Source organism: Tripterygium wilfordii, chromosome 21 (genome assembly GCF_013401445.1).
Source record: "Tripterygium wilfordii isolate XIE 37 chromosome 21, ASM1340144v1, whole genome shotgun sequence".
NCBI lineage: Eukaryota > Viridiplantae > Streptophyta > Magnoliopsida > Celastrales > Celastraceae > Tripterygium > Tripterygium wilfordii.
The window spans coordinates 1,339,040-1,365,315 of record NC_052252.1 but is presented as its reverse complement, the minus strand read 5'-3'; the positions used below and the strand labels follow the sequence as shown (position 1 = coordinate 1,365,315).

Here is a 26,276-nt window from a genome sequence, read left to right as displayed (position 1 = left end):
TCATGAGCGCAAATACATATGAGAACCACATCAAAGATCTTATCAAGGTCTCCACCAATGTTGTCACTGGACAAACGAAAGAAACCAGAAATCGCAAGAGTACAACCACCGCTTGAAACAAGTAACTAGAACAATAAAGCGAAAACCATTTGATCATTCACTAAAAAGAATCGTAAAGCACCCAAAGGAACCAGCAATCAGAGTAGTGAAGCAGCCACTCGAAGGCAGCAAACATAGCAGTAAGCAACAACCATTCAAATATCACTAAACAGAATCAGAATCATCAACACCAAAGGCCTTAGTGAAGAGCTTCACAAACCTTGCCTGCAAACAAACTAACGAAACCAGCAATTAGAGCAGTAAAGCCTACGTCCACGGGCAACAGAGATCCAGTTCACTATGTTGGAGAAGATTTACAAGTTGAGAGACTCACCCACACTGATTGACTAAAACAATAACCCAAGCTAGTAATGCAGAGAATAACAAGCAATAAACGTAAAGGAGACAAGAGATTTACGTGGTTCGGCGTAAGCCTACATCCACGGGCACCATAGACCAATTCACTATGTTTGGAGAAGAGTACAAGTGGATATACCCACCAAATACAATGATTCAAGCTCTCTCTCACTATCTAGGGATTTTTCTCTCCAAAAAACGGCGCTTCTCTCAATTGGGTTTATGAAAAAACCCTACAAAATCAATTTATACAAGCCGTCCCGAAACTGCAGATTCGCGCCTGCTGTCCGGACAACTCCCAGGCCTATCCGGACAGCTAAAGGCTTCCTCGAGCGGATGCATCTGGTAAGGGTTCTTTGACTCCACGTTCAAAACTTGCTTTCCGGACAGCCCCTTGGCCCTGTCTGTACAGCACATATCAATTGAGCCAAATTCCTACATATAGTACCTTAGTATTATAGATCTAATGAAAAATCTAAGTATACCTGCAGTAATCCTCACAAACCTAGAAACACAGCTGACAAGCCTGTTGCCTTATGCTTCTTTTTTTTCCTCCTCCTCCTCCTCCTCCTCCTGCCCCTATTCCCCGTTCTTGGTTTCAGAAGGACCTTCCGATGAGCAGCTATTGGCTTGTTGTTCGCAGAACAACTCATTTTGGTGAATATTTTACTAATCTGAGGATAAAAAACAAGTTTCTATCAATTTTGCACAAGATGTAGAGATCTATATATAAGAAAAATAAAGAGTATTGAAGAGGCCAAATTTATGATACAAAGATTCATATCCGATATGACATTTTGTATAACTTGGAAGGGCCATAAAGAGAATTTATCATTACATATTTTACTCAATTGGCAATATTTTGAGAAACGGATCTATAATTCGGAGGATCCGATATAAAATGTTAATAACTCAAGAAGGAAAGATAATGTCAAATTCAATATTTATTACTGAAAATTTTCATTTAACTGAATTCTGTAAACGCCTAGCGTAAAATGGCAATTGTCTTGAGTTGAGGTAAGCAACAGGTTTCTCTCTTCAGTTGTATATCACTATCTTTTCTAAAATAAAGTAAATGCATGGTTACATTCTTAAGGCTTCTAAATGAGAGAGAACCAATCCAACTTCCCAGGATTTACCCTGTATTCAAATAGTGCCTGTAATCTGCCTTTGAGGCTTCTAAATTTTGTAAGTAACAGTTATTTATTTCATCAATTTTAAAGATAATTTCATTTGTGAATTTGGTAAACAATATCTTCAATGGGATCATCAGTTCAAGAGGTCCACAAATAGGTCAATGAAACAAGGTGCAATGCTTATGGAAACTCAAGCTTCTGAAAATTTTGTAGTGAAGCTAGAAAAATCATTGAGGCCCACAAACAGGTCAACAAAACAAAGTGATTAACTAGGTTGGTACATACACAGATTATAGTAGTAGTCCCCTGGCCGACCAAGCAATCAAGGAAGTGGCCTTCGAGTAGATATTAGAACATTTCACTGTAAGGGAAAAAAATGACATTAATAAAGTAATAAGATGCTCAGTAGTGACATCAGAAAAATCATATCATCACTATAAGTTCATTGGTTTTCTAAGCTAGATTTGTAGCAAGAACCCAAGTAGTTCATTGCTTGAAAAGGCATCTTTGTATCATATAACAAGGGGCATGAAAACCATATATGATGTAGGGCGCCCAGCACTCATGGTGATTCATGCAAACAGATAAATAAAGTTCGAGCACCAAATTGGATGTAAATCAAGAGAAGCAATTTCAGTGATTTCACACAACCAAATTATCGAACACTTGGTAGGCTCTTCTTAGCGCAAACAACAAAGTTCAAAAAAAATCCACTCTATACATAGAACCAAACAACAGTACGAGCTTAAAGAGTCACAATTCAGTCAGATTACATAAATGCAATAAAACAACACTTATAACATAGACAAGATTAAGCAGGAGAGCAAAGAAGAACAAATCTCACAATGAACTAAACCCAAATACCTTTGACCCCTGGAGTAGAAGTTGAAACACAAGGGGACCTGAAACCAGAGAACAAATGGGAGACTGAGAATCATTCCCTCTCTCTCAGCTCTAATGGAGTGACTCCTCTGTTCTCTAAAGAGAACCCAAAAACTGATTTTCTGTTTCCACCCTGAATTTTATACGTTGGTATTATTGCCAAAGTAAATACTTGAACAAAATTAATTTCGAATAAAATAATAATAATGGAGACAATAACTTTAATGTAATAATCAAATGGAAAATACTAACAAGAAAACCTGAAATCCTCAAACTATAGTGGCAAACTATGGTTGGTGGTATATTGGCTTTCTGAGAAATTTGAAGCAGTGATCTTTACTCTCTAGCATAAATTTTTGGGGATCTTTATTGCTTTGGCAAATCTGGGTTTTGATGCTTATGTTCTAAACAAAAAACTAATGGAGATATTGAAACTTCCATTGTTTTTTGATCATCTCTGTTTGCTTTTCTTTTGTGTCCTCTGTTTTTGTTGAATTGGGGATTTATGAATTCCATGTACTTTGAACCTGAGATTGTGTGTACGATGCTTGTTTTACTTTTTGAGGATTGAATCTATTGATTTCATTTACTTTTTGAGGATTAAATCTACTGGTTTCATTCATTTCTAAATATTGTAGCAACAAATGAAGATTATGGGCATGAATGTTTGAAGGCTAAGTGGAACCTCTTAGCATAAGGCATCATCCTTCTTCTTAGAAGTGTTCGCAGTTGGTCAGTTTTTCTCGATTTTTTTGAGATAAATGTAACCAACTAAATGATCCAATTTTTAGTAGAGAAATATGCCAAAATTGAAATTTTGACAGTTTTTTTAACAGCCCTAATTCTTTATCTAAAATTTAAAATTGAGTCTCAGAATAAGGTCGTGTGAGCAATTGATGATTACATTTCAAAGGGCCAAAATTTCCCTTCCACAACGCAATCCGACAGTGTCATAACCAAAATATGGTCTCTCTTAACACAACAATTATCAGTCTAACGACTTACAATCTCTTCCTGGAGATATCAAGCAAGAAAAAGATTGAGTCTCACCAGATCTTTCATATATGAATTTCATTCATGGGATCACTGCGAGAGTTGCCAAGTAACCAAGGATTAAGGAGGTCATTATTGGGGACCCTCTTTTTTTGGGACTGATTAGCAGGGAACTATGACGAGAAATGTTTGGAGAATGATCTTCGTTAGCAAATAACCCGGGATAAAATTTTGAGCAGCTCTTCTAAAATCAAACAAGTCTCAGCTGGTACACCCGTCACTTCTGCAGTTATAAGAAATCTGATGCAACGGAGTAGCATGGCCTCCCTCATCATCAGTCTTCAGTTTCTGATTCAACAATTGGAAGAATGCTCAAGGCTGAAGAACCAAGATGCATTCCCCGAACTACACCTCCATATCGAACCTTAATTTCGTGGCACAAAATCAAGATGGAGTCCCAGATTGCTGTTCTTCCCTGATATCAAGACAGATGATGGATACGATGTGAGCAAGACAACATTATACTTAAGCCACTGAAAAACTACATATCAAATTATCTATGCACTCTCAAATATTCCACAAAGATTAGCAAGTATGTATTGACAAGTCCAGAAAAGCATTGTGGAAGAAGTACAGTGATTTTAAGACAGTCATGCAAAAAAAATATGCATCAAGTAGAGTGCCAGATAAATAACATGAGCAACTGTTTAGAAAGAAGTTAACCCAGTCCAAAATATGGTTTCAAATCTAACTGATACAAAAATTTATCCTTCAATGTACGTACATAAGGCATAGAGTTATGGGCTCTCTCTCAGAGCAATCACTGTTTCTGTTTATACGGAGTTTATATCCACATCTAAGCAGTTTTACTTCCCCTACGACTTATGGAATAAGAAGTTGTCCATTCATGTGATGACTACATCACATTACTTAACTGTAAGTAACTTTGTCCCTCAGCTACGAAGTTTTCATTCAACTCTCTCTGTCCATGCTGGCCTAGCAAACTATGCATATATTTTCACTTTTGTCATGAGCTCCATACCTGAAAAGAGAATTGTAACTTCTTATCCCAGTACAAGGCAAAGATTGGAGGGCTTTGTCTTCCAACAACCACTATGCAAGACCCTGGATGAAGAACTGAGGGAACACCGGATATGACAGCGATATATTTCTCAGGAAAGCTCTCTTTTGGAGGAAGGATCCCTAAGAACAAAGGGTTTTTGCTAGACTGTGCTCCAGTATAAGATGTTGGATCTACATGTAGCATCCACTTTGGGTGCTCTAGAAAAGCACAAAATAGATATAAGAGCAAGTGAGAATCAGAAGGAAGTTCAGCAGTCCACTTCTTGTTCTTTTTGTCATACATGTCCCCACTTCCAATATATTCATAATTCTTCAAGCAGGTTCCTTCAGCAAGATCTGTAGAATTTTTACAGGAGAGTATAATTACATGCACTAAATGGCTGCCATAAAATCAAGTCAGATGATATTGGAAAAGCAAAAGTGTTAAAAATCATAGGGTGAAGAACATGATTTTAAATACCTCGGATCCTTTGTACCATATAATCTGCCCGAACGCTGCTCTGAGGTAGTAGACCTTTGATCAACTCACCTTTCATCAATGCCTGAAGTCTCTGGTGTTCAGTAATGGCATCCACACACTGCCGTATAACAGGAGTCATAGGATTTTGCTGCAGGGACTGTTGCGGATTAGGCAGTTGAAAATTTGCTGCATGAGATCATATGAGCCATATTAAGTCCTCGGAAATGATTTGTTTAAAAACCTCAGTCCATAAATAATTTAGGTTACTGAATAACGTACACATGGAAGCATCAAGAGCCTGGCTGAGAGTTGCACGTAATTGATGGAGAACTCCATCTTCGTCAAAATTAACTGCTGGCTGCCATTCCTTAGTTCTATCAGTTGAAGATACAGTAGCAGCAGTTCCTCCAGGGGATATTTCACTCCCCACTTGACTTATTGTGATCGAAATACCAAGTTTTGCAGCTGCTTGCATTACCTATAATCACGAGTAGCAAAATTAATCTGGCATTACAAATAAGATTTTTTGCAGAAGTACATATGAAGATGATGACATGACGTCAATACAAAGAACTTTAAATTCAAGAAAGAAAAAAACATCAATGTCGGAGAGATGGTAGACATCTTCCCTGAATATAATAAAAATAGCCTTTGGGCTTTCCTGTTACACATCTGATATTTTAATAAGCCTGTCTTAATTTTAATACATATGCTCCTTCAATCCTATATCAAGTCAATCACATGTCCTTCCATAAACTACCAACATTTGAATAATATTTTCTCAAATTATTCAAGATTGGTAAGCTAACGTTGAAGAATAATTCTCAAATATTAAAATTTATTGTAACCAAAAGTACCAAGATTTTGAAACTAATGAAATTCCGAAAGCAGAATGCCATAACATATAAGAGGGGTGACAAAGATGCCAGACCTGAATATGACTGGTTTCAATCTTGTTAAGCAGAGGATTAACCAAAACTGAAGAAAACCATTGTCTGAGGCGGTCACGCCACAATTCAATTTGAGGATAGATACCCAAATGCTTGAAAAATTCAATAGCCTCCTCCAAGGTCATTGATGGAGGAAGTTCACTTTCTCCTTTCTTTGGGGGAGTGCTAAATTTCTGGGAACCAGGTGACATCCTGACAGTTCTCAAGGGTGTACTCTTTGTGGTGGTTCCAGATGTATTAACAGAACTAGTAAAGGTATTTGGACTTTTCATTCCAAATCCACTGATGGTGGGAGGGGGAGTTGATAGTTTCCCTGCTGATTCAGTTATTTTTTCATCCACTTCAGCCAAGAATCGTTCAAGCTGTTCTTCGGTTGTTATGTCTTTGGCAGATCCTCGTTTACTTGACCAAGGTGTTGAACTGACTGAGTCTAGCACCGGTGAAGTTTGAACAGAACGTAGTGGTGAGCTGGCTGCAGGGACAAGATATAAAGAAGAAGGAGAGCCCTGTGATTTGGATGGGGTGCTGTACGAATTTAGCTTCTTCCCGCTGCTGGAGTTAGATTCATCAGAGACAACTTTAGGCTTAATGTTTGAACCCATCATTGGCTGATGTAGAGGAAAAAGGATGTCCAGAGATGATGATGCTGAATAGGGTTTGGACTTCGGAGGTTTCTTTGAAGAATCAGTAACAATTTGTTCAACCTTTGGCTTTATTCCCAAGAGCCCTAGTTGACGATTTGATAAGTGAGGCTGATCCTTATTTTCTTTAGAGGGAGATAGAACCGGAACACCAGCCACATTTCCTGACTTACGCAAAGATATGGCTTTGAATAAGGCACTCATAGCTCCAATAAAAACTAAACCCACTGTTATCTGTATTGCCTTGGCAAACAAATCTGAAGACATAATAGCATATAATTAATATTTAATAAATGGCCAGAGCCACATAAACATATTTTCATTTTCAGACAATAAAGAGATTCCAATTGCACTAGATGACTTACAAGCTGCCTCTCTGGAAAAGCTTTGAAATCTCAACTTGTTGATTATTTTGTTTTCCCTTCATCAAATCAAAAGACAAAAGAAAAATTGCTTAAATAAAACTTAATATTACATGCAATATCCTGAAACCAAGAGCAAAGAAAGACACAAATCTTTGAAGAGACATTCTTTTTACACAAAAATAAACTAGCTTAGGAGTAAATCTTTACGAAACTAGTATCTGTATGCAGTGAGAGACCTCCAAAAGTAACTAGGGCACAAACTAAAACATGACATTTCCATTAGCAAAGAAATTGTGTGGAGGAAGAATACAGTTGATTCAGTTGGTTCTTCACTCAAAGTTTGCTGGCTTTCAATGCACATCATCAAAACTTATAGCCATCTTAAAGCACTATGAAGTCACCAAACACTTCCATTTTCACTTCAATTCGCTTTTTAGGTAATAAACAACACTCATGCACACAGTGGCGGCCCTGGGGTGGGGTGACACTGGCGGTCGGCCCGGGCCCCAAATCGCCAGGGCCCCAAATTTTTGAAAAAATTATTAATTTTATATTAATCCAAACACAAAAAAACCAATTAAAAACTAACAATTCTCCACATATTTCAACTAAAAAATCAATAAAAGAAAATTTTTTGATTTTAAAATAAATAAAAAAGAAAACACGGGCCCTTTTCTAGAGGTCGCCCAGGGCCCCTCTAAACTCAGGGACGCCATTGCATGCACAAGGCTCCTGCAGTGGGCAAGGTCAGGGATAGGCAATATGTACACAGATCTTACCCTCACATAATATGTGGAAAGGTTGTTTCAAGAAAATATGTAAACATAAAAAATAAAAAAAAATTTGTGAAATAAGGAGATTGAAAAGTATTGGGACCTCAGTAGGATATAATATCCTTAATATTCCATGTATCTCATATAAATTTCATATGACAGTGTGGGAGTGAAAAATAATCCCGATTTTTTTTTTCAGTTTCTTCCACATTCTGATATTCTCCCAGTAGCCAAACATATAATTTGAAACAGATATGAGAAGCTGAAGCTCTAAAGAAATCAGTATTATTGTCAGGCAACAATAGTACATAGCAAATTATATATCCGCAGAAAAAAGCTCCAAAATTTTTTGAAATCCTGAAAAGTTTCTGAAATAATGATCCCTGGAACTTCATTTCTCCGTTGTTCTTAAGAATCGAAGACTTACATAAAATCAATTAAAAAATTTCAAACGAGACAGCAAAATCCCATCACAAACCCTACACTCTCCAATTGATCTGACAGTGAGTCAATATACATACAGTGAAACAACATAAGCGTACATACAGAGAGCAATTAATACCTGGAAGAGATGGAGACGAGAGCGACGGCAGAAGCAGAAGAGAGGAAAAAGATAGAAAGAAGAGTAGATTTAGAGGGGCGGAGGCTGTTGGTCGTTAGAGCGGCGGAGAACACCGGGTTCTGGTAGACGGAGAACTTAGACGGCTTACTTGACGGAGGCAACGAACCTTTGCCTCTCGCAACTCCACCTTCCATCTCTAGCAATGTCGGGCAGAGGAGTGTGAGCTCGTCGTGAAGTTCCAATTTCAAATTCTCTTCAGTTCTCAGCTCAAAAAGCCTCAAAGCGCTTCACAGATAGTAAACGAATCCGGGTGCGGGTCGGACTATTGGACCCACCCGTTAATATGTTAAAATATATTTATTGTTTTAATATTTATATAAATCAAAAATATTAATATCGCGACATAATTAGCGTCACATGGTAAAACCCTAAAAAGCCACTATTGCACTGCCATTCTGACTCTGAACTCCGACAATGGCCGAAGGAGACGAGATGGGGAAATCGTCGGTTCCTTTGCTTGAGATGTGTGAGATTTTGGACAAGAAATCGGCGGCGTTGATTACGATGGTTGACGCCGTGGCAGCGCTGTCTTGTGAGGCAGCCAGAGCGGACGTGACGGCGTTTGATACGGGTGATGCATTCGTGAACAAGGAGGGGGCTGGGGTTGCGAGGGGTATGAAGGGTCTTCTTAACGGGTCGAAGCGGGTGGGGAAGGTAAAGAGCGAGGCTATAGCGGAGATTCCTAATGTTCATGGGAGATTGAGGGAAGTGGTGAAGTCGGTGCATTTGATAGCGAAGGTGGAGTTTAATTCAGCTGGAGAAATCAAAATTGATGGGGTGGCGAAAGTTGTAGCGATGACAGTGGAGGCATTGGCGCTGGCCCTTCGCATTGTGGGAGAGAATTGTTTTCTTCGTACAAAAATGAATTTGGATTCTGTTGGCGATGCTAGCTTACGGAAGGGTTTACAGGACTTGTTTGAGAAGGGATGCCCAACTGAGGAATGTTTAAGCAATGGCTACAGGTTACCTTTAGACCTTATCTTCCAGAAGGATTATGTGAGGTTTGTGCATGAAGTGAATATGTTATTGGGAATTGTCTCGAAAATTATCGTGTGGGAGGCAGTGACAGCGTTTGTGGCACTTGAAGGTGGTCAGTTGAACAGTACAAATGCTAGTGTTGAGGCAAATGGAGGGGATGTGAAGGTGGATATCAAGGCTCAGAAGAAAAAGAAGGTGGTTTTGGGGAAAGGGACTCGTGATATAGTGGATTTGATTAATGAGAGGTTGAATGGTGGAGGAGGGGTGTATGGTGATGATACAGGGTCAATGGAAAAATTGGTTGAGGTTCTTTTATTGATTTTTGACCTGAAAGATCCAGAATTTGATGGATTGTGGAAGATGGTGAAAGACATTGTTGAAAGCAACGAAACTAGGAGGCTTCCGAAACTACCTAAGGTAATGATATATGTCTTTTCTATTATCTAACTCATGTTGAAACTCTTTAGCTTATGCCTGTTTTTAGGGTTGAAGTGCAAATTTATGAGATTAGGTTGTGCTTTCTTGCGTCAAGAAGTCTGCGACAGTTCGACCACATCATTCAGGAACAAATCAAAGGAAAAAGGAAGAGTTTTCTTTTAAAAAGTAAAAATATCAGAGGAAGAAACTACAACCTCCATGATTATGGTCATTTTTTTTTCCCTGTTTATGATGTGAATATATATCATCTCTACCTTTGAGGTTGATACAAGTTATTAGTGAATGGGAAATATCAAATATGCAAAGGCGCCGTTTTACTTTGGGGCAACTCCAAAGAGACATCCCTTTGCTTTGAATTTAAAATCTAATACCCTTAAAGTTCCATAAAACTTCAATAAAGCACCTTCTGTCAACTAATTTGCGAGAACTGACACGTTCGAGTCACATGGGCACTTCAACTTTGATTAAATATTGGAGTACTGCTCATCAAAACTAAAGTATGTGGTGTGCATTTGCATAGTTCCTGAACTGTGTACACTTCGTAGCTTAGTTCTTGTTAATATTTGGGTTGCTTTATTTTCTTTATCGCCTTATTATTATTATTATTATTCTATTTGGATGTAGTATTTGGCATTCTTACGTTGTGCATATTCTGTTCAATATCAGGGCACTCGAGATTTTTCAAAAGAACAGATGGTGATACGAGAGAAAGCATTTTCAATTATTACAGACGTTTTCAAGAGGCACGGTGCTGTGGCCCTCGATACTCCTGTATTTGAATTGAGGGAGACTCTTACAGGGAAATATGGAGAAGATTCAAAGTTGATCTATGATCTTGCTGACCAGGTAAATACATGTTTATTTGATTCAAATAGTGTTCCAGTTATCGTTGTCATATTATTATTAGCATATGAGTTGTCATTTTCTGGTGACCTTTCTTTTTTAAGGTTCTTACCCTTGAATTTTCATTTATTCATGTGAACCCCTGCTGCACAAGTATTTAACATTGATTAAATTAGTTTTTGAACGCAAAAGTTATTAATGATGATCAGAATCTGACTTTGGGTTTTTGTGCGAACTTACTTCATACATTTATTGTATTCCATTATTGTGAATGATACTGATTTTGTTCTTTCTTTTTGAAAGACTTTAATATTAAGTGTTTCCAACTCATTACAGGGTGGAGAGCTATGTTCTTTGCGATATGACTTAACTGTTCCATTTGCCAGGTATGTGGCTATGAATGGTATCACATCATTTAAACGCTACCAAATTGCTAAAGTGTACAGGAGGGATAACCCAGCCAAAGGAAGATACCGTGAATTCTATCAATGTGACTTTGACATTGCTGGCCAGTATGACAAAATGGGGCCAGACTTCGAGGTCATTAAAATCTTGACGGAACTGCTCGATGAACTAGATATTGGTGATTATGAGGTAATTCTAATTATGTTAGTGTAAAAAAGTTCATGATATTGAGTCAAAGTGATGCAGACTGATGGGTATCATACTATCACAGTATTACGTGCATCCAAAATGGTTCCTGCAACTACTTGTGTGCATCATTAGTTTTTTGTTGAACCAAGCACAGGGTTCAAGGAATGTATTCCTAGAATAAAAACATATCAGAGTTGTGGATCATTCTGATTAGGTACTTAACTTGTCATAATGCTTCACCTAATTAGTGTCTCAAAAATTCTTACTGTATATTTGAAGTCTAATATGCACGTGCTCACTGCTCCGAGAGCCATCAATTCCCACTATCTAATTTGGCATCCTCCATTGTATAATGCTATTGAAGACATGCTTGAATTGATTTTGAAATTGTTAATTGTTTTTTTCTGACTTCTTCTTTATTTTGTCGACAGATAAAATTAAATCATCGAATGTTGCTGGACGCAATGTTGGAAATATGTGGAGTTCCACCTGAAAAATTTAGAACTATCTGTTCTAGTGTAGACAAGCTTGACAAGCAACCATTTGAACAGATCAAAAAAGAAATGGTAAGGAGCATTATGCAATTGTTGTTCACATTGTATGGGAGTATTCTGTTAGTTTGACATATGTATCCCTTCAGTAAATAAACACTGGTTGAACAGTTTTCTCCTAGTGAACTGTGAACAAATCATTTTTATCTCAAGAAATTTTGAATGATGCATATCAACTGTGATCTGCACAGGCCTAATCTACAGAGTGCAGCACACAAAATAATTCAGTTGTGCAGTGTAATTCGAAGCCATATTTGTGCATTTTTCTGTCTTCAATTTACCTTTGTGTCGACAACCCAAACCGACTGGCCTTTTTGACATAATGCCCTAGAATCAGCGATGCACTAGTGGCCGCATTGAGCTTGATTTTTATGGTAGTTTTTGAGCAACTTACCAGTTCAAAACTAATGCCATCCTGCTACTATTGCTGAGATTGATCTTACTCAGTTTTCAGAATGATCAACTTCCAATGCTTTTGTTTACTTGTAATATGATGCGTTCTATTCTCTTTGATGATAATTTTTACGATGTCTCCAGGTGGAGGAGAAAGGATTGAGTGTTGAGGTAGCAGACAAAATTGGTACCTTTGTGAAGTACAGGGGACCCCCCATGGAATTACTGTCAAAGCTTGGAGAGGAGGGAAGCAAATTTCTAGAAAACAGCTCTTCTATTTCTGCAATGAAAGACTTGGAAAGCTTGTTTAAATCTCTAGAAAGCTGCAAGTGTATCGACAAAGTGACTTTTGATCTGAGTCTTGCCCGAGGTCTAGATTATTATACTGGAGTCGTATATGAAGCTGTATTTAAAGGGTCCACACAGGTAAACATTTATTTACTCCCTTGGATTCTGTTTGAACGTACTTTTCCTGCTTGTGCACAGTGCACCTGTAGGACAGTGTATAAGCATTTTAGATAAGTGGTCTTTCACCCTCTTGAGACTATTTTAGATATAGGCTGCCAATATGTGGTCCTTTTTCTTCTTCTTCTTTTTTTAAGCTACACCATGTAACATTGGTATAAAATCCAAAAAATTAACTAAGAAACATTGTACATAAATTTAAAAAATGAGAGACGTGAAAAACAGTTTCTGCTTGTTAAATTCTTGGGGAATTTTCCACCTTGAATTTTGCACCAAGATTCAACAGTAGCCCTGAGCGGTTGGAAAAAACATTTTTGTAATTTGGATCATTTATGTTAGTAACCTTGAGCTTGTTCCGTGGACAGAATGGTATCATAATTACAATACCGTTGTCCTTCTATCACCAAATTGTAGATTTGGTTGCTAGAATGCTAGAAGAAAATCCTGTGAACTAGGCGCAACTGGTTGGAAATTTGAGCCATGCCCTGTTTCACTGTTCCTTGCCTTGTTCAGTATGTAGTACAGCTGAGATAGTATATATAATGAATAAAGTTTACCCAAACCTCTTTCCCTCTTGTGTTCTCTCAGTTACTTGTTGATAATGTATGTCATAGTTCATGTAGTTTCCATTGTCAAAATGAATTTGTTTGTCCTAATTCTAATGCTATTTAAATAAATTGTGTCTTCAGGTTGGTTCAATTGTCGCTGGAGGTCGTTATGACAATCTCATTGGAATGTATGGAACAAAACAGATTCCAGCAGTTGGACTGAGTCTCGGAATAGAACGAGTGTTTGTTATAATGGAGCAGCGTCAGAAAGAACAGAACCAGGTTATAGCAGCATTTGATTTGTTTTCTATACGTTCGAATAGCAATGCCATGCTAACACTAAACAATAACGTGCATTGAGTCTTTGCACCGGGAGTTCTCTTTGAAAAGCCTTGTTAAGCTTGATTGAGTTTGAACTTCGTACTTTTTTAGTAAAATCTGGAGGTTTAGGACGGGCCTATCTGTCGCTGGCTACAGGGACCCTTGCTCCAGATAATGAGTTGCTAGCCTTGACCCAGCTTGATGGCATTCCCATTTTAGTCTCCAAGTTCCCCACCCCTGCCTCCCTCCCTCTCCTTGATAGGGAAGAATGGCGAAGCCTGCTATTTAGGCGTGGAGCATCCTATGGAGAAAATGTCGTTTTATTTTGCCATTGATAATATTCCTTTCTGTTCTGCAAAAAATGTTGAGCAACTTTTGTATTGTGTCAAGGCACTGATAGCATTGTGTTCTTATGATTTTTGCAGACAATCCGAGCCACTGACACTCAAGTTCTAGTGAGTGTTTTGGGCGGCGAAGACTACTGCATTTTTGCCAGAGAGCTGGTTAATGAGATTTGGAATGCCAAGTTGAAGGCAGAGTACATAGTGAATAAAAGAATAATGAACCACATCAAGCGTGCCGTTGACTCAGGGATTCCATATATGGTTCTTGTGGGTGAGCAGGAGCTGAAAGATGGAGTCGTAAAGTTGAAGAATATCAAGACCAGTGATGAATCTACTGTCCCCAGAAATAGAATGGTTGAGGAACTTAAAACACGGTTGAACTAGAACTTCTCAAATGATCTTGAGGAACCCTAGATATGTCTTCTTCTCTCGCTCGCTTGTATTGACAATTCAAAAATCATAGATTTGGTTTAGTTATGATGGGTTGATGTTCTTCTTAAGTGCATTATATTAAAAATATATATATAATTGTCGCATGAGATATATTATTGGTGAAAAACAAAGTTTGTGAATTTTTTTAAAAAATCATGTGAGGATGTAAATATTTAATATTATTCCCTGCATCCTTGTTGCATCGGTTATCAACCATAGTTCATTCAATTCAAACTTATATGATATTATTCTCAATAAAAAAAAATTAAAACTAATTCATTAATGATATTAACAATTAACAAGTAAAAAAAATCCTCAAAAAATCATATAAGTATGTAAATATTTAATATTACGCCATTGCTTATTTAACGACCATAATTCATTCACGATTATGATTCATTCATTCAATTCAATTCAATTTATTTAACGACTATAATCCAAACAACTCAATTAATCGAATGCCCACTGGTTCTCCCTACGAACCTCTTCTTCCTCTTCAGGAGTAAAATCATTCCTGATGTTAAGATTCTTCCTGATCTCTTCAGGAGTCTTGCCCTTAATCATGTCCGCCACAGTTCGGCAAGTCAGATCAAGTAAGCCCTTGATATTCAAATAATTCGCAGCCATAATCAAATCAAACAGCACGGATTGGTCCACTCTAATGAACTCCGCATCCCAGGCATTGAGATCTTCCTCTTTGGAAGACTCCGCGTGCTTCTTCAAGAACTCGATTACCTTCGTCAGAATCTTACTCGTCACGTTCGGTGTAGGAACGCCGCCGTCGGTGCAATCGTCTTCAATCATGTGCTTCACGGTCTGCGACTGCAGCACCACCGTCTCCTCCACCTCGAATCGATCTCCTTCGAAACTGATCAGAGTGATTTTCTTTGAAGACGCCATCGCTTTTTATAAAATACTGAATTGCTCTCTGAAACCAAATCTTCTGAAATTGTGAGAGAATTAAACGCCGAATCGTTGTATTTATAGTGCAACTTTCCTAACTCCCTATTCCGATATGGATTGTGAGTGTGGTAGTGTGTGGGACTCCATGTTTGACTGTTATAAGGAAAGGGAATTAATACTTTTGTAAATAGTGTAAAATAGAATAATTAACAAACTTATATCTCGCCCGTAATATTTACCTGTCGAAATTCCCAACCCAAACACTCCGACAATATCTTCTGCTTTGGATTTATTAATTCACACTATTGATATATCAGACCTGCATAGCTTTGTGTATCTAAACCAATGGTACTTAAAATCCAGAAAAGACATTGACATAGTTGATGTGTGAGGAATTGGGTTTTGCTTATAAATCATTCGACTAAAATTATGCAAAGACTAATGTGAAATTTAAGTATTGACACTACCAGAGGTTCATCATTTTAGTAAAAGCAAACTCAAGCGAATTATCAAGGAGGAATGGAGTAAAATTTCAGTTAAGTTTGGGAAGGTTTTAGTAGAGATATTCTGGGTCACCAGGGTGCGGATTTTAGTATTAATGTATTTATAGTCTTGACACGAGGAAGAATAATCTGTAATTGCTAATTAGGTCACATAAAATCCATGAAAGGATCACTTTTCTTTATCACTATGATCTTCCTTTATGTTTTGATGGACAATAATTGTATAGTATCTATATGGATTCTAGAGATTTTTTGTTGGTGAGGAGTTGGTGACTTGTTATAGTAATAATGAATTAACATGGAAATATAATCTTAAATGTGATTTGAGTGAAAAGGAGGCCCACATTGGGCCAACAAAAACTATAAAATACTAGTGCTATTAGTTTTTATATAGAATTCAATAGATTTTACGATGGCGTCTTCAACAAAAATTACTCTAATCAGCTGTGAAGGAGAGCGATTCGAGGTGGAGGAGGTGGTAGCGCTGCAGTCACAGACGGTGAAGCGCATGATTGAAGACAATTGCGTGGAGGGTGGAATCCCTATTCCGAATGTGAGGAGCGTGATTTTGGCGAAGATAATCGAGTATTGCAAGAAACGCGTGGAGTCGTCCTCCAAGGACGATGATCTGAAGGCTTGGGAGGCGGAGTTCGTGAGAGTGGACCAGCCCACGCTGTTCGATATGATGTTGGCTGCGAACTATCTCGACATCATGGACTTGGTTGATCTGACTTGCCAGACTGTGGCAGACATGCTTAAGGACAAGACTTCTGATGAGATTAGGCTGATTTTAAAGATGAACAACGATTTTCATCCTGAGCAGGAAGAAACGGATCGTATCAAAAATTCACACCCCCGTACACGTCAACAATATTATTCATTTTGGGTCACCCGGCTTCCATGGATACATTGGACCCGCGCAGCTTTGTTCCTCCTTATCCCAATTACGATAGGCCGAAACCTAACTCAATGGGTCAAAACCCAATTCACTTGGCTTAGGAAAAGGTCTTCTTAGTTTGTGAAGGGGTGAACTTTTATTTTTAACCACTCAGTTGGGACATTCCCAACCGACCGATGTGGTATTCTAAGTCTTAATAGTTTCTAAGGAAAAACCAGTGGCCATTCGAGTGAATAAGTTGTGAACAGTAGTTGCAGTTGTTAATGTATGTTTTCAACTATAATGAATAGTTCACATTTCTTTTCAAAATAAAAGGAATTAGATAAATTTCAATTATGGGCCCATTGGCCCAAGCATAAGCCCACTTAAACATTATCTTTAACCAATAACCATGCACAACGATTTATTTATTTTATTTTATTTTTTTTTTTTTTTGAGGTTCTGTGAGTGATGCAGTTGGCAAGTGAACTTCTGAAAGATCAAACACCAGCTTCAGTTTAGTTGTAATGTCACCAAAGTGGGTTTGAGATTGAAGTTTTTTTCTTCTCATCACTCAATTGCTTTTCTTGCATTGCACTTCTATACCCTATTAAATTTTGTAGACCACATGGTTTTCTTGAATGCTAAAGAAAAATATCCCTTTTCCATACAAAGAAATGGGTTCAGGATACTGGTTCAGGTCAATAATCAGTCTGAGAAAAGGAAAGGTCGATAGATCCAAACACCCAAAGGAAAACCCAGGTACCGGAAAACCAAATGGATCGAGTAAGAATCAGCATATTGATAAAGGATCCAGCAGTTCGTCCAACGGTGGTGGTGGTTCAGGTAGAAATCATGGTGTTACTGGAGTGTTAGTTGCAGAAGTTGCTGCAACTCGGATTCAAACTGCTATTCGGTCATTCATGGTATGTTTTGATCACATTTTTCACAAACTGAACGTCAACCTAACTTGGCATTATCACTGTCATCTACTCTGTTTACGCTTTCTGCAGGCACGAAAGGCGCTACGACATCTGAAAGGGTCAGTTAGATTCAATGTGTTGATTCAGAACCAGAGTGTTAGAAAACAAGCATCAACTGCAATGACCTACATACATTCATGGAGCAATGTACAGGCTCAGATTCGAGCTCGTCGTTACAATATGGTTACCGAAAGCCGGATTAAGCAAAAGAGAATGGAAAATCAGTTAAAAGTGGAGGCTAAAATTCATGATCTGGAGGTACAGAGACTGCCCCCACACCTACTATGGGATTTTAGATTTCATTGTCTAACCTCTATTATATATGGTACCATCACTGCAGTCTCTTAGTTACTCTCTTATTGGGTTATAGGGTAGGGTAGGGTTTTTGTCTAGACTAAAAATCTCACATTAGTCTGCTATAACCCAACAGAGAGATTTATAAACAAAACCCATGAACGCACCTGCCAAGCGCAGTCTTAAGGTAATTATTGCTGAGACGTCAGTACCAGGACGAGCAAGCCAACACACACAGCTCATAGACAATGATCTTCACAGGGGCTGTCTTGAGGACCACAAAAAGGAACCTCAATGAGTTTCAATTTTAACCTGACTCCAGCCCCCACCGGACGCCTGGCCGATGGAGACTGTACCTATAGAAATAGATCTCAATCTGTGTTGTGTCACCCTCATTGAACCAGTTGTGTTATCTTGGCCAATGTTTCAATCCTACGACTCTTGCTCCACGCTAGCAACAGGTAAGACCAGGTGGAAGCTTACAAAAGAGAATTAACTCCACAAAGCATGCAAGAAAATTACTTCAAAATTGCTGGGCGTGATATTTTCTTCACCACATGATACAATGTGGAATGCTTTTTGTATCTGCAGCAAGAAACAGTGAAAGCACTTCCAAACTAGCATTGCATGCTTGCATCATCTAACAATAACTTTCACTACAGGTGGAATGGTGTGGTGGCTCTGAAACCATGGATGAAATCCTTTCTAAGATTCAACAGAGGGAGGAAGCAGCAGTTAAACGCGAGCGTGCCCTAGCATACGCCTTTTCTCATCAGGTACACTATGTTTTAGGATTGTTTTCTGTTAGAGGTGACTGAATGAGTTAAGTCAATGTGATTTTCAGTGGAGGGCCAATTCTAGTCAATACCTGGGTCAGGCTTATTACAGTCTTGGGAGCAAGGAGAATTGGGGCTGGAGCTGGAAGGAGAGATGGATTGCAGCACGACCTTGGGAGATTCGGGTTTATGCTCAGCCAATTAACCCTAAAAAAGGTCTCTCAAGGCAGGAAAGCAAGTTGGAGAATGTCTCAAACCAGGAAGAGATGAATAAGGCAGTCTCAGTTAAACCAACTTTGTCAAATGGAAAGGCAACCCAAAAAGCAAAAAGAATTGGCTTAAACAGCTGAAGAAACCAGCTTCCCAACAAAAGCAATGCTCTGGCATTTGTTAAAAAAAAACCCATTTTTCTATAAGTTTGTATTCCCATTTTCTACATCTGGATTTGGTGTGTGTAAAAATAAGACAACAGAATTCACATGGACTGATTTTATTATTATATATTAACAAAATTCTTCACAGTTATGGCCAAAAAGGATCATGCACCTTCACTAATCAACATAATCTTCTCACGAGCACAGATAAACGCGCCTAATAAAGGGTACTTAACGTGGGTTTTCCAATTCCGAAGATCGTTAACCCAAAATCTTGAGCATTGTTACTTATGAGGCCTATTGTACTCATATAGAAGTATAGAGCAGTGAAAGCACCAACAACCACAAGCTTAAATTTCCAGCTAGACTTGGAGAGATTTTTATTAATGGTTGGGGACCATACAGAGACAGCCCAAGCAAGTACCTCATTTTGGTTGTATACCTCAAATCTATTTCTCCATAATTGAGCTTCAGTGTGTCCTACCCATTCCCTTCTCCTGCAGATGTACCCCACTTGGTCTCACCTGCTAAAACTTCAGTTATTGATTAGAGAATGTGATCTCTACAACCAGCTCTTAATGCAAGAATGTTAGGCATTCAAGAGTAATCATTCAAATCCACCTCCTAATAGGGCCTTAAAATAGTGTTCAAATTCAGAATCTACTAATTTAGGTAAGTGGGTTTTCATAGATATTCTACTTCAAGATAGTAAGGATCAGAATTTCAAGTAATGGCTTCCTTTCCATGACAATCTAGGTCTCATTTCTTTGCAGTCAGGAGGCTGTTAAAGAGTTGAAGTATAGAGTAAATGACATTGTAGAAACACAATTCCCAACAAGATGGGAAGCTATTCGACAACGACTATCATCATCCGATGTTCCGGAGAATTCGAGCAATGATAGAGATGTAGAAGATCAGATATATCTTATCAATTCTATTTGCAGGATCAAGAAAATTGTTGAGGCATGAACAACACCATCAGTCGAGGAACAAGAAAGGAATCAAAAACAGAAATCTCTCTATCATCCTTATAAGAAATTGACAATTCCAAGCCCAGAAAATACCTCAAGTAGCTATATCATTTGCTCCACAGAAAGCAACATAAAGAACACAAACACAGGACTGAAATAGGCAACAAAACAGATCATACTTCAAATTTTCTAAATTTGTCAAAACAGGAACTTTTACGTTGGAAAATTCAAAACTATGACAGAAAAACACATTTTGGGAAATATATGGAAAATACATAAACACAAACAACTTGTGCGTCAAATTAGAAAGTACAAATGGAACATAAACAAGCATCCATGAAACACAAACAAGTGTTGGCAAAATAAACGCAGAAATCAAACAAAGTTGAGCTCCACTAGTCCGCTCAAATGCAGAAACAAAGCTAGAACATGATTAACTGAAAGAAGCAAAATATCCGAGGATCGAATAACCTGAAAATCCAATCAGATTTCTCCTTCCACGGTAATTGCCACTGATTGAACTGCCCAAAATCTTCCCTCCAATGCTTCAAACTAGTCTTCAATGGATCCCCACAGCTCGATTTGAATCAATTCGCTCATGGACATTTATAGGTTCCTCAAAGAAGGCTACAGAACAAATAATTCACTAGTAAAAAAGAGAAACATAAGAAAGAATGGAATTTGAATATTTGATAGGTGGGTTTTCTGTGGTACCTGTTAGAGGTTAAAGATTTTGGAAATTAGTCCTAATCAATGGTGAGATTCAGAGGAAGCAGAGGACGGCATGTTGGCTATGTCGTCGTGTTCCTCTTCGCCCTGAATTTGTGCCGGAATGTGGTACCCGGAGAAGGATCCACCAAAGCCAGAAAAGGCATATTGGTGATGAATTGTTGGTGTGAATTCATGATTGTCAGTAATCACCGGGTCTATCCAAGCACGAATCAAAGGCGTGTAACTGGACTGAAGGGGTCCCCTCTGAGAAAAAAACTGGTTTTGTCCGAGCAACGGAAGTTGTGGAGCTACCGTAGGTGGTGCTGCTGGGTTGTAGAGAAATCCCACACCACCGTCAACACTCCCAGTATCTGCACCACTAGCATTCCAAGCCACCATTCTCTGGAACCTGTCAATATCTGCTGAATGGTTCTGATGGTGCTCTGCCCATCCTGCAGAATACCCATCAAATCCCAAATGATGCTGATGGTGATGATTCTCATGATGGTTCGTTCCGGAGAACAATAATTGCTCTTCGTTCTGATTATTCTTATATTGTTCTTGCTGGGTTTGTAAAAGCATTGGCTCCCGAAACGACTGAAGCGAAAGCCGTAAGTCTTGGCTGTGGCTGCTGGTTCTAGAAAGCAAATCCGGAGGGTAACTCTGAAGCTGTATCGGAGACGATGTTGTCTCTGCCGATGCATCCAAAGGAAAGAAGGATTTGATTGTGTAAGCAATAGAATCCGAGTCCAACGATGGTGGAAGGAAACTCGAATTCTCGTTCACCTGAATAGTCCGTACACCACCACCATTACGAGTCGAGCAAATACCAATTTCTTCGATTGGAAACTCAAAATCTAATTCATCGCAAGTTGGGTCTCGCTGTTGTTGATTAGTACTTGCTCTGGCCAACGTTGCAGCGGTGTTGGTGGTGGTCGTCGTCGATGCAGAACTCGGTTTCCATGCCGGGAGCTCGGCGAGCTCGTTAATGGCTGCCTTGGCCTTATTAATCAACCAATCGACGGCCTTACTGGGTCGGTCGTAACCCAGGCGGTCCTGCACATCGTAGAATTGGATGGCAGTGTGCGCCGAGAGCCGCACACGGCGGTCTCTGGGTCCTTTCGCGGTACAAACCTTGCTGTGACGGTCTTTTCTTCCCGTGGAGCGAACAATGTGACCTCCCTGGACCTTCACGATCTCGCCGCCTCCGTTCCTCATCCCCAATCTTGACGTCGCAGCTGGTTGTTGGTGGCGCGGGCGGTGATGGGTCTCCATTTTTGTCGCATATTCGATGCTACCTTGCTCGAAAGAAAAAATTGAAGAAGATGAGAAGTAATTTCGCTTCTTGGGACTTTGTTGCAGAGCTTGGTCTAATCCTGCAAAGAAAATTTGATCTTCTTGTTGTTGATAGACACGAAAACCCTGTTCTTCTTCTTCTACATTTCTTGAATTGAAGAAGACAGGATTTTGATATTCACAATTCCTTTGAGGATCCAGACTCAAGCTCTTAAGCTTTTTCTGCTTTTGTTGTTCCAGCTTTTTTAATGGTGGTAGTACTGCACAATTCTGAAACCTGATACTGCCTCTCCCAAGAGTCTCTGCCATTCAGTATTTCCATCTCTATCATCCCCAAACACCAAAACCTATAAAACTGAAAATTTCAGAAACCCAGAAGCCTACAACACCTCTCATTTCATTCGCAGACTAACCCATCTCTCCTTTTTCAGCTTTTGGTGATTGAGGCTTTTAATGTACTAGTTTTGCAGTGAAACCAAATTAACAACAGGAGTAAATAAAGGGTGGGGTACAATTTCAATGAACCAAAGAAAACCCAGATAGCAACTAAAGAGAAAGACACAATTTCATACTTTCCAGATAGATAGATAGAGAGAAAGAGGTGGGTCGTAGGGGAAAGAGCAGGGGTTTCTTTTCTTTTATGGGGAGGGCTTTGATGGTGGCACTGATAAGGGTGGCAGTGTTTGGGTCAGAAGAGAGATTAAAGTTCTCTGTGATCTCATCACTATCTATCCTGCTGCTCTTCTTTGTAATAAGTACTACAAGTCTGCAACACAAAAAAATATAAATAAATAAAAAAAAGTTCCATTCTCGATCAACCAGTACAGTGCACTTTCAAGCTTTCAAATTAAACCAGAATTTTTAACCATCTCTATGTCTCTTCTACCATTTTGTTCTTTTCCATTTTTTACACCAGGCAGAAGCAGTTCGGAAATGATAAAGATCCCGACACTTGGGATATCAGTTATTCCAACTACCGAGTTAGACGCACAGAATTCAAATGAATTCATGAGTTATACATGTCTCACGTGATGCACATAAAATAAAATCTTATACATATAACTCAGGCACCGAGATCCCTATTATTACTAGAAGTAAAATAAAGAAAGGGTTCTGTTGTGTGGATGCTCTGGGTAAGATTAGATAGATACCTTTATATGCCACCACCACACCTTTTGAGAGTGACTTCCTTGCCCAGCTTTCTTCTGGTCTCTGTATTGCTTCACTTAAAAGAAACAGCATCATCTTTCTCTCCTATCATATTCTCCTGCCCCCACCTTTTTCTAGCTCAGTTTATATGTAATGATGATCATTATTGTTAAATTGGGAGCAACATGTGATATTCTAGTTTGTAGATGATTGGAATTTTTTTTAATGTCAAAATAAGGTATTATGGGTAAAACAACAAATTCATATAAAGTAAAAAACCCTAAATATAAATTTACTCCCCGACCTTAGTCACTTTGGTGTCCAAAGCAACACCGTAAACTGTTGCTCTATTGCAAGAGGGAAAAAAAAAATTCATGAGACGATACTCACTTGTCGTATCCATGAGTGTTGGGCCTTGGGAGAGGGGAGGAGAGAGGAGGGAACTAGTTAGGGTTTTTTTGACTGACTTTTGGATTGATTTTGAGCTCAATCGCTTGACTAAACGATTAGGTCTAAAAAATAATAAAAAATTGTGATACCCTAGGCTAGCCTGGTGTCCAAATCCCTAATTTAATGCTTTGGCAAGGGCTGACCTTGACTCTAAGCTGGTTAGAGCAACAAATCACAAATGTTTTTGGTGCTTATTAAAGGGTTTTCTCCTTTTAATTGGAGAATAATAAGATCATAATTGACCAATGTTTTTTCAACACCTATCATTTTGTTTAAAGAACCACATTTCTCCTCTTGATTTTTTTATTGATATCAGTCAATTCAGTTTGTAGGTTTATGTATTTAAAAATTATGTTAGGTGAAAAGACAATAAAGGACAAAGTAATCTTATTGGCCTATTGCCTTTGTAAATTTGTAAAAATAAATAAATAAAAAAAAAGCTTCCTTTTTTGATATGCATTCAACTATTCAAGTTCTCCCCATTGACTTGGTTAGATTTGTAGTCAAAAGAATTAAGATATTTTTTAAAAAAACAGAATAATAATATTATATTAAACCCTTTTTGTTGGAAGATATTTGTCATTGAATCTTACAAGAGTGGAAAGAACAAGATTCTTTGATTAGCCAACCAGATGGGTTGTTCAAATCTGTCACCTTTGTCTTATTTTCCTGTTTTGGTAAATTTGTTACTACTCACATTAGTAATTACTAATTACTCATGAGTACATATTTTCCAAATATTATTATATTATGAGCCCAACAATTAAGTGGTTGGGGGATTGATATAGTAGGTAGCGTTTTGAGATTAAAAATATAATTTTTTGAAAAAATCATAAATGTATAATATTCAGCCTAATGAATCCAATAATATATATTTTTGTTTCAAATAAAAATCAAATTCAACGTTAAAAGGACAATAATTTTAGACCGTTTGATATAAAATTAAAACATTCAATGTTTCAATCGCGATAAATTTGATTTTTTTCCAAACACATTTATGATTATTTTTTTTAATATGAACCCGAAAGGAGCCAGTCACAATGAATTTTATTACAGCAAATCTCGGGCACCCCTACAATTAGGGGTTCTCATGAGCTAACATGGATAAACTACCGCAGACTCCTCTGTAGTGGCAAAAGTTGGGATGAAACAGTGGAGATGGGTGATTATTAGATGAGTTGTGTTAGTGGGTTAAAATACTTCTAATTATGAATTATTATATATGTTTCAAGGTAAGCTCCAACCTTGCCATCTTATATATCCAACATGATTGTGACAATAATCCTACGTCAGAGAGATTTCATTTTCATTGTCATGAATGATAATCACTGAAAGTGATCAGGGCCTAGCGGCATGGTAATTGGTAAAGACATTATTATTAAAATATTCAATTAGAAGATTATTCATTTGTTTCAAGTCAAAAATGAAACATTTTTTATGTAGCTTGAATGATTGTAAAGTATCGTTTATACAAAGGGAGCTGATTCGATCGCTCATCGTTTAGCGTCGTTGGGAAAGAAAGATAGGGCGTTGCGAGTCTGGGAAGGGTGCGTGGATGCCCAAGTGACGAGATTAATTATTTATCTCAGGAAGTAGTCTCGTCTCCCCTGCTTCAGCTTGAACCCATAATCTCTATAATTTGGAAGAGTCAATAATCAAGTGACGGATTAATTATTTGAGTTTTTTAAAAAATAAACCATGTCCTACAAAATGTCATTGGTGATTTATGTATCTACGTCTCTATTTAAATAACCAAATTGCAATCTTTTATTTTATTGAGGATGACAAAAACTTTCTCAAAATATATATTTTTTTAAAAAATAAAAAGAAAAAAAATTAATGAACAAAACAATACCTTTGGTCGGATATCCAACAAGACAAGAAATAATGCTAGACAAGATTGTCTTTTTCACATAATATTTGAGGTCAAGTTTTTAAGCATAGTTTATTGTAGAGAGGCCAATTTAATTTGATAATCAAAACATATATGATTATTAAATGGTCTCATAATTGGTGGATTAATTATGTTTTGTTTGGTCGTACGTCAACATTGTAAAAAGATTCACTAGGAGTGTATATATATGACCGTTAAGATTGAGTAGGTATATATATGTGTGTAAATCTCACTCTAGAGTCTTGGAGCCAACTGAAGCTCATCATGTAGCCATGCACACAAAAAAAAAAGGTGCAACTATGGCTAGGGTTTCCAAACACTTTTTAACTATATATGTCATGACCTATATATATAAATTATCCTATGCACCTAATTTATGCACGTATCATTTTTTAAGGGGTGGATAAATGAAATGATAAGTGAGACCCACTACTTTGGGTTCCACACGTTTTAAATCAAACATATGTGCGTATTTTAAGTGGGTAAATTAAATGTGCATAGGAGAATTCTTATTATATATATACACACATGCATGTAAATTATGTAAGTATATTGGGACACATTGGTGAAAACTTTTTATGCACACGGGCCTGACAGCCTGTTTCGACATATATCGGATGCCAAAATGACAAACTTGTACGAGGTTGTTTTCGGTTAAAATTAAAGACTTGTTGCGGTCGAATATTAACATCATGAAATATGTACATATATAATATATATTTTATATTTATATGTCTATGCAGTTTTTTCCATGACTAAAAAAAAGTCCATTTATTCTCAAAATTACACAAGCTTGGAGAGTAGGGTTTATACACAAGTTGTCTGTT

At 37.9% G+C, this 26,276-nt stretch overlaps 6 protein-coding genes and 1 long non-coding RNA gene across 7 annotated transcripts; 3 read left to right on the top strand and 4 right to left on the bottom strand.

The window, feature by feature from the left end:
• Positions 1-512: 512 nt before the first annotated feature.
• Positions 513-2,632, bottom strand: LOC119987704. Its single transcript, XR_005465504.1, has 4 exons — positions 2,457-2,632; positions 1,878-1,953; positions 942-1,130; positions 513-860 (listed from the first exon to the last, which is right to left on the bottom strand). It is a non-coding gene; the product is annotated as an uncharacterized LOC119987704 (long non-coding RNA).
• Positions 2,633-3,357: 725 nt separating this feature from the next.
• On the bottom strand, positions 3,358-8,559 carry LOC119990203. The gene is made up of 7 exons (XM_038836076.1): positions 8,302-8,559; positions 6,967-7,022; positions 5,942-6,858; positions 5,290-5,488; positions 5,011-5,196; positions 4,510-4,886; positions 3,358-3,942 (listed from the first exon to the last, which is right to left on the bottom strand). The coding sequence occupies exons 1-7, from the start codon at positions 8,493-8,495 to the stop codon at positions 3,802-3,804; spliced, it is 2,070 nt and encodes a 689-aa protein (XP_038692004.1). The 5' UTR covers positions 8,496-8,559; the 3' UTR covers positions 3,358-3,801.
• A 162-nt stretch (positions 8,560-8,721) lies between these two features.
• On the top strand, positions 8,722-14,359 carry LOC119989686 (histidine--tRNA ligase, cytoplasmic-like). The gene is made up of 7 exons (XM_038835350.1): positions 8,722-9,756; positions 10,444-10,623; positions 10,957-11,214; positions 11,646-11,780; positions 12,303-12,584; positions 13,313-13,453; positions 13,918-14,359. Exons 1-7 carry the CDS (start codon positions 8,776-8,778, stop codon positions 14,218-14,220), a joined length of 2,280 nt encoding a protein of 759 aa, XP_038691278.1. The 5' UTR covers positions 8,722-8,775; the 3' UTR covers positions 14,221-14,359.
• A 295-nt stretch (positions 14,360-14,654) lies between these two features.
• LOC119989694 (SKP1-like protein 1B) lies at positions 14,655-15,319 on the bottom strand. The gene has a single exon (XM_038835360.1). The coding sequence runs from the start codon at positions 15,166-15,168 to the stop codon at positions 14,719-14,721; it is 450 nt and encodes a 149-aa protein (XP_038691288.1). The 5' UTR covers positions 15,169-15,319; the 3' UTR covers positions 14,655-14,718.
• A 767-nt stretch (positions 15,320-16,086) lies between these two features.
• LOC119989905 (SKP1-like protein 1A) lies at positions 16,087-16,884 on the top strand. The gene has a single exon (XM_038835669.1). It carries the CDS (start codon positions 16,087-16,089, stop codon positions 16,687-16,689), a length of 603 nt encoding a protein of 200 aa, XP_038691597.1. The 3' UTR covers positions 16,690-16,884.
• A 200-nt stretch (positions 16,885-17,084) lies between these two features.
• LOC119990001 (protein IQ-DOMAIN 1-like) lies at positions 17,085-19,123 on the top strand. The gene is made up of 4 exons (XM_038835802.1): positions 17,085-17,477; positions 17,565-17,792; positions 18,491-18,604; positions 18,673-19,123. Exons 1-4 carry the CDS (start codon positions 17,193-17,195, stop codon positions 18,952-18,954), a joined length of 909 nt encoding a protein of 302 aa, XP_038691730.1. The 5' UTR covers positions 17,085-17,192; the 3' UTR covers positions 18,955-19,123.
• A 1,098-nt stretch (positions 19,124-20,221) lies between these two features.
• On the bottom strand, positions 20,222-22,683 carry LOC119988669 (transcription factor TCP4). Its single transcript, XM_038833792.1, has 2 exons — positions 20,664-22,683; positions 20,222-20,576 (listed from the first exon to the last, which is right to left on the bottom strand). The coding sequence occupies exon 1, from the start codon at positions 22,263-22,265 to the stop codon at positions 20,700-20,702; it is 1,566 nt and encodes a 521-aa protein (XP_038689720.1). The 5' UTR covers positions 22,266-22,683; the 3' UTR covers positions 20,222-20,576; positions 20,664-20,699.
• Between the last annotated feature and the right edge of the window lie 3,593 nt (positions 22,684-26,276).

Bases quoted from the DNA above. Each gene is read 5' to 3' on its own strand.
- LOC119990203 (XM_038836076.1), bottom strand. From the start codon at position 8,495: ATGGAAGGTGGAGTTGCGAGAGGCAAAGGTTCGTTGCCTCCGTCAAGT. The intron at 7,023-8,301 runs GTATTAATTGCT...GATTTGATGAAG, and splicing joins CTCGTCTCCATCTCTTCCAG to GGAAAACAAAATAATCAACA. The intron at 6,859-6,966 runs GTAAGTCATCTA...TTATGTCTTCAG, and splicing joins CTTTTCCAGAGAGGCAGCTT to ATTTGTTTGCCAAGGCAATA.
- LOC119989686 (XM_038835350.1), top strand. From the start codon at position 8,776: ATGGCCGAAGGAGACGAGATGGGGAAATCGTCGGTTCCTTTGCTTGAG. The intron at 10,624-10,956 runs GTAAATACATGT...AACTCATTACAG, and splicing joins TCTATGATCTTGCTGACCAG to GGTGGAGAGCTATGTTCTTT. The intron at 12,585-13,312 runs GTAAACATTTAT...TTGTGTCTTCAG, and splicing joins TATTTAAAGGGTCCACACAG to GTTGGTTCAATTGTCGCTGG.
- LOC119989694 (XM_038835360.1), bottom strand. From the start codon at position 15,168: ATGGCGTCTTCAAAGAAAATCACTCTGATCAGTTTCGAAGGAGATCGA.
- LOC119989905 (XM_038835669.1), top strand. From the start codon at position 16,087: ATGGCGTCTTCAACAAAAATTACTCTAATCAGCTGTGAAGGAGAGCGA.
- LOC119990001 (XM_038835802.1), top strand. From the start codon at position 17,193: ATGCTAAAGAAAAATATCCCTTTTCCATACAAAGAAATGGGTTCAGGA. The intron at 17,478-17,564 runs GTATGTTTTGAT...CGCTTTCTGCAG, and splicing joins CTGCTATTCGGTCATTCATG to GCACGAAAGGCGCTACGACA. The intron at 17,793-18,490 runs GTACAGAGACTG...CTTTCACTACAG, and splicing joins CTAAAATTCATGATCTGGAG to GTGGAATGGTGTGGTGGCTC.
- LOC119988669 (XM_038833792.1), bottom strand. From the start codon at position 22,265: ATGGCAGAGACTCTTGGGAGAGGCAGTATCAGGTTTCAGAATTGTGCA.